We start from the raw sequence: 6,156 nt of genomic DNA on the forward strand, positions 1-6,156 counted from the left end.
AAAACGAAATATCAAGCAAGGGGCCGAGACTTTGGGATTGAGTTTTGACGCTTTCTTATGACTACATTTTGCTTGAACATCGGAGCTAATCGATACACAACGAAATGTCAAGCAAAGGGCACCTAGACTTTGGGATTGAGTGTTGATGCTATTTTATATGACTACATTTTGCTTGAAAAACAGAGGCTTTTCGTCATGATCTCTTTCTTTGATGTTGTGTATATGCAGCTTTCTTTTGTGGGTTTTTGGATACCATCACGGGCAGGCAAATTGTCGAATCAAAAGCTGCTTTAGGGAGCCAGAACGTCTCCTTCAATCAAAGGGAAGGGGGGGGCAGAGAGAGAGAGAGAGAGAGAGAGAGAGAGAGAGATTTTGATTGCTTATAGCGAGAGACAAAGAGCAGTTATGGCACCTGTACCGCTTCTTGAGTGAGAAAGGCAGTCAGTAGATGATATGGGTTCGTTGGGTTCCATTTTGGGTGCCCATATGCCTACTGTGACCTGTCCACTCATCACTGAGTCACTGCCCACAGAACAGGGGAATCCTCTGTTCATTGCTTCGTTTATTTTCGGATCATGTTTTATTGATGTCAAATTTGCAAGGCAAGGCATGCTTTGAAGTTCGGCCGAGCTCCCTGTTATAATTCTGTGTAAAGGGCCGAATACGCGGCTCAGATACACACATCTTAATAGTAAAGGCCCCCATTTTTCACCATTTATGAGAGAAAGAGAGACGAGAGAGAGACAGAGATTTTGAGCTCAGATTCCTTGGACAAGATAAGGCCAGTTATTATCCCTCAAATGCCATGTTCTTGTTGCCATCTCTCTCTCTCTCGCTCTCTCTCTCTCTCTCTCTCCACATGTGCAATAATAGACCCTTTCTTCAATTAGGTTTGCCAGACAGTCTCTGAGCGCCTCTCTCTCTCTCTCTCTCTCTCTCTCTCTCTCTTTTGGATTGAGAGTCTAGAGGGTCTGTGCTCTGTTCCCACCACCCTCATCATCAACAGTAGCAACATGCAGAGGAGATATGGCAGCACCAGTTCTACCATGTCCCTGGACAGAGGCAGCAGCAGAACATCAAAAGCATCTAAAGCAGCCAGAGATGAGGAGCTGGCTCTCTTTCATGAAATGCAGAAGCTAGAAAGCAAAGATGAGCATGAAGGCCATTTGGGTGAGTCCTCAGACTGCTCTACTATTGGAAGCATAAAATGTGCCAAAGGAGCCCCCAATCAATAGTCAGTTGACAGAAAAACCAGCTATAATTTTCCACAGCTATTCTGGCTAAGGGATACATATCTGTTATGTGTTTCTCTTAGTCTACTTGAGGCTGAACAGTTAAAAGCATTCTATCAATCATAGCTTCTATGGAAGGCTAGATTACTTTCTTTGGCCATTTATGTTGTCTGGCCTCTTGATGAAACCAATATTTCTCTCCTCATTTATCCAAGCCCTGATCCAGCATCTGTTCTCCCATCAATGTGCCTCTAATTGGGTCTCATTTTTATGCATCCTTCCAACCACTAAAGCACACTGATCCAGCATCTGTCTTCCCGTTAATGTGCCCTTAATTTGGTCTGATATATGCATCGTTCGAGTGCTAAAGCGCACTGATCCAGCATCTGTTTTGCCATCATTGTGCCGATAATTTGGTCTGATATATGCATTCTTTCAAGCACTAGAGCATACGTCATGTTTCCAGGGTTTCCTTGCATTTGTTATTGAAATCATATGACGCATCTCTTTCCTGGAGGAAGGCTGCCAAATGCGCTTTCTCTGATCGTGTTATTTTGTGTGCATTGTTGAACATATGACCTCTGCAGCAAGGGTGATCACCTCCTCGAGGCAGCGCACGGCTACCCCCAGTGCATCAGCAGCTCTGGTTGAAGGCAAACCTGAGGATGATCTTCTCACTGCTGATATAGGGAAGAATGACTACGATTGGTAAGCAAACGTGCAGGTAGACCTTTCAATTACCTGATCCTAGTGGAATGCGAAACTGTTTCTCACATTCCATTTGTTTCTGCAGGCTTATGACTCCCCCTGGCACACCTCCGGTTGCGAGTGCACAGCTAAGTACATCACCACCAGATGCTGCTTTTCTCTCTCAAAAAGAATTGCCCAACTTAATGCGATCCTTGGCTGCGATTAAGACCTCTCGTGTAAGATTCTCATATCTTCAGGACAAGGAATACTGATTAGAATTTGATAATCGTACAGAAATCAGCTGAAGCTTTCTTGATTTATGAAACCCTGTACCAAGAACGGGCAGTCTTTCAAGGAAGTGATATAGCAGTTCACATTATCCTGCCTAATCCATCAGTTTCTGAGGACTTGCATTATATTTAAGAGTACCCTGATGTGTGTTTTTATGCATTCAGCTCACAAATTCAAGGCCTGATTCCATCTCCAGAAGGCCAAATGTGGCATCAAGAACGCACTCCAGCAATCTGCACACTTCCAATGGAGTGACAAGCAGAAGGCCATCTGTGGGTTCAAGCTCAACTCCCAACTCTCGATCCACCACACCGACTGGCAGATCCAGCATCCCAACCTTCTTTAATAGCAGAACCACCAGTGTGCCATCATCACGGCCAAGTTCTTCGTCACGGCCTTCGACTCCAGTGAGACGGCCCTCCACACCATCCTTCTCTCAAACACAGAGCCAGTCCCAGAGTCTCTCTGCCAGCAGATCCACTGGTGTCAGCAGACAAAGCTCTCTTACTTCCATAAGCACTGCTTCCTCACGAGGAGGTTCTCCTGTCATGAAACCAAGGGCAGTGCAACCATTAGCTATACCAGGCTTCTCTTTGGAACCACCTCCCAACCTCAGAACTACAATGCCAGCTCGATCCACCTCCAACTCAAGAGGTAGGCCTGGAACGCCAACAGGATCAGGATCATTGATGGCAGTGACGACGACCGTGAAAACAGCTGTTACGTCATCTAGAACAGCTGAGACGGTTCCTGATAGATCAAGAAGGTCAAGCTCTCCCAGTCCTAGCCTCTCCAGGGGCCGTCCTTCGACAGCTGAGAGACCTAACCTTAGTAGCTCAATCGCGCTAAGCAATGGCAAAGCTGAAAGCATACAGCCTTTTTTAAGAGGAAACAAAATGGCTGACAAAATGGTTCCATCCAGAAGTTCAGCTCCAGCTGCATCACCACGGCCAGGGGCATCTGCCGATCAGTCACCGTTTTCACAGGTGAAACGTGCAGTGCGTCCAACCACTCCTACAGGCAAAGAATTGTCTGCAGGTTATGGTAGAAATCCACTTAGAAAGTCTTTGGATACAACCCTTCGGCAATTGGTAAGCCCCAAATGCCCAGAAAATGCTTCAATTCCTAGGCTGCAAACTTTACGGCTCTTTCTTTCCTAATCTTCTATACTTTGTTTACTTGAGTTAGTCTATTGTCTGGTATTTTGCTGTTGTTGCTAGTAGACAATCCTGACTTGTCATATTCTACGTTCTAGCACGAGATAGTCCTTGGAGAAACCTGACTTTTTTCATTCTATGTTTTTACAGGAGATACGGCAGAGTCCTTCAAATGGCCTTCGGTCCCTAATAGCAAATACACCCCCATCATCTTTGTACAGTGTGAAATCTGTGAATGGGCGGAATTGGCTCAGCCAATCTCCCATGGCTACTAACAGCACTGCAAGCTCGGACCACAGCCTGAACAATGTACACGATCTGGAAGGCTCTGAGCTGGGTGAAGATATCGCAATTGAGGTGGGAAGCAAAGTGTCTTCTATCCATCAGGCAGATTCTTTTTACTCCCTTACCAAGGATTTGAGCATTAGCAGCTGGATTGGAAGCCCTGATTACAGAGATAACACGGTGGAGTCTGTACAGCCCTCATGGCAAAAGGCTGATAAGCCAGCAGCTCCGGTAATTGAGAATGTGGTTGCAAAGCCAGCAGCCAGTGCTGAGTCACCTGCTGCTTGCCAACATGGTGTCAGTGGCAACTGTGAGCTTTGTAATTTGAAAAGGAGACTTTGGAACCTCAATCAAGCATGCAAACCCAGCTCCATGTCAGGCAATATGAAGGCCAGCTCTGATGAACTCTGGAAGGGGAGCCCAGTTCCAGGTACAAGCAACGGCATCAAATCGGCCAGTCACTGCTGAAAGTGATCCTGTGATCAATATTATAAAGTGATAATATAGTCTCAAAATGCTGCCTACAGAGCTAGAACTGTAGAGGAAAGGTGAGTTGAGTTGAGTTGTGGTTATATTTTTGGCAGGATGCATGTAGGTGGCACATGTATACTAACAGAATGACATAAGCTGCTTTGAGTAGCAGAAGTGTGAAAATCATTATCTCCTCATCACAGGTGTACAGTTTCCAAACAAACTAGAAGGATTCCATTGAAGCCCTATTAGAGAAGCCCTTTGCGATGCATGTAGGTTCTAGAGAACAGGATTTGAGAGTGCTTCATCTTTTGGTTGTTTATTGTCCCTTGCCACTATCCTAGACCTACCATGGCTTTTAGTAGATTTTGTACACTAGCTATACTCACATGAGATTGTTGACATGGTCTATCAGCAGCAAAATACCCAATTTGGTACTTGACATGGTATTTCAACAGCAAGGTATGAGATTTTATGAACAAAATAATCCAAAGCTTGGTTTTCTATATTCAAACTAGCTTGTGTATGGAAGCAGCAAAAGCTTTTATATAAAGTGGATTCTCTTCATGGGTGCCCCCAAGTTTATGCACTGTTATCTTGATGGTTAGATGAAGTTTCTAAGGCTTTCTATGGACACCGGTGCACCGCATGAGGCCATTGTTGGAATTTTTGTTGTAGGGAAGTTAATTGGTAGAATAAGCATGTGAATGCTGTTTTAAGCAAGTTCATAACCAGAATGCTCACTCCAGGTTTATACTGCTGATGAGTGCATACCTTGAAAGTTAAAAGATTGAGTGGCCTTTGTTTACCAAAATGTGGATATGTGCCTACTCCATGGCTTCTTCTGGCAGCCGAACAAGAAATATTACTATGGCAAGTTGCAACAATGGCTCCAGCTCTTAGACTATCTCCAGAGTCCAAAGGGTAAGGGCAAGTGGAAGTCTTTGGAAAGGAAAGGTTTAGGGTGAATGACTGGGATAGGGATGTGGAAAGACCCAGGTTTTGGACTTGTCTTCTTTGGTTTTTGCCAATTAATAGCCAAAAGTTTTCAACTGGTTTTCGTACAGACAAGTGCAAAATTGAACCATGATTCTGAAATTCTAGCCATGGAAAGGAGACTGGCCTTTTGAGAGCATTGCTGAAAGAAAGTTTCTTCATAGCATGTAAGACAACCAAAGGGTTGTGATAAAGATGCAGCAGTATGTCACAAAAGTGATGGCCTTGCAGTCTGGGCTTCTAGCTAGGAGGTTGTGAGTTCAAGTCTTGCCTCAGTCTAACTATGTGTGACACTTGGACATTTATGTTAATTTGGTGTGTTCATGGAAGTCCTGTCTATTGCCCACTTGTCCCTCCTCCTTGGCAGGGCTAAGATGGGGAGGGTCCCCCACCCAATGGAGAGCTAGGAGGATTTGCTTGTTGTAGCACAATGAAAGGCTGTGGGTATTTTTTACATATGGTGCAATGGAGGGTTATGAGTTTCTTAAATTCAATCTGTAGTCACCAAGGCAAATGAAAGGTACACTACATTATAGTCAATCCATCAAAGTATACATTTTATCTACAATTAGGTCTTTAATCAACTCAAGTGTTTGCATGGCCTGAAAAATTTTAAAGGATTTGCAAATAAAGAAAAAGAGGAGAAATTGTTAGAGGATGTACCTTTGGGGCCCATGTGGCTACAAGCATATTTGAGGTCATTCACATATAAGCCTTTGAACCATTTACACTCTCCTTCTTAGTTGGCTCAAGTAGTTGAAGGAAACAAGGCAATGATGATGCAAGCACCTACCACAAGGAAGCATGCCCTTAAAAGATACACATGCTTTAGCTATTATTGACAACAAAGAAGCATGTGAAAGACAACATCAAAAGAGGATTTAAATGCCTTTGGAGTATGTTTTTGGCCATTAAAATTGTGGATGGAAAGTAGAGATGAAGAGGAGGGAAGATGGAACAAATAATTTTATAATTAGAAAATAATATGCACTAAAGAAAGGGTGAAAAATGCCCTTAAGCCAACGAAGGAAGTT

The 6,156-nt window shown here is 43.9% G+C and overlaps 1 protein-coding gene across 1 annotated transcript; it reads left to right on the forward strand.

Annotated features, from left to right (window-relative positions):
- The first annotated feature begins 324 nt into the window (after window positions 1-324).
- LOC148025845 (uncharacterized) lies at window positions 325-4,693 on the forward strand. Its single transcript, XM_087693104.1, has 5 exons — window positions 325-1,170; window positions 1,820-1,940; window positions 2,026-2,158; window positions 2,378-3,304; window positions 3,521-4,693. Exons 1-5 carry the CDS (start codon window positions 1,014-1,016, stop codon window positions 4,121-4,123), a joined length of 1,941 nt encoding a protein of 646 aa, XP_087549230.1. The 5' UTR covers window positions 325-1,013; the 3' UTR covers window positions 4,124-4,693.
- Window positions 4,694-6,156: the final 1,463 nt, after the last annotated feature.

Source organism: Lygodium microphyllum, chromosome 14 (assembly GCF_053477565.2).
Source record: "Lygodium microphyllum isolate KBCC chromosome 14, Lygodium_microphyllum_v1.1.10, whole genome shotgun sequence".
Classification (NCBI taxonomy): domain Eukaryota; kingdom Viridiplantae; phylum Streptophyta; class Polypodiopsida; order Schizaeales; family Lygodiaceae; genus Lygodium; species Lygodium microphyllum.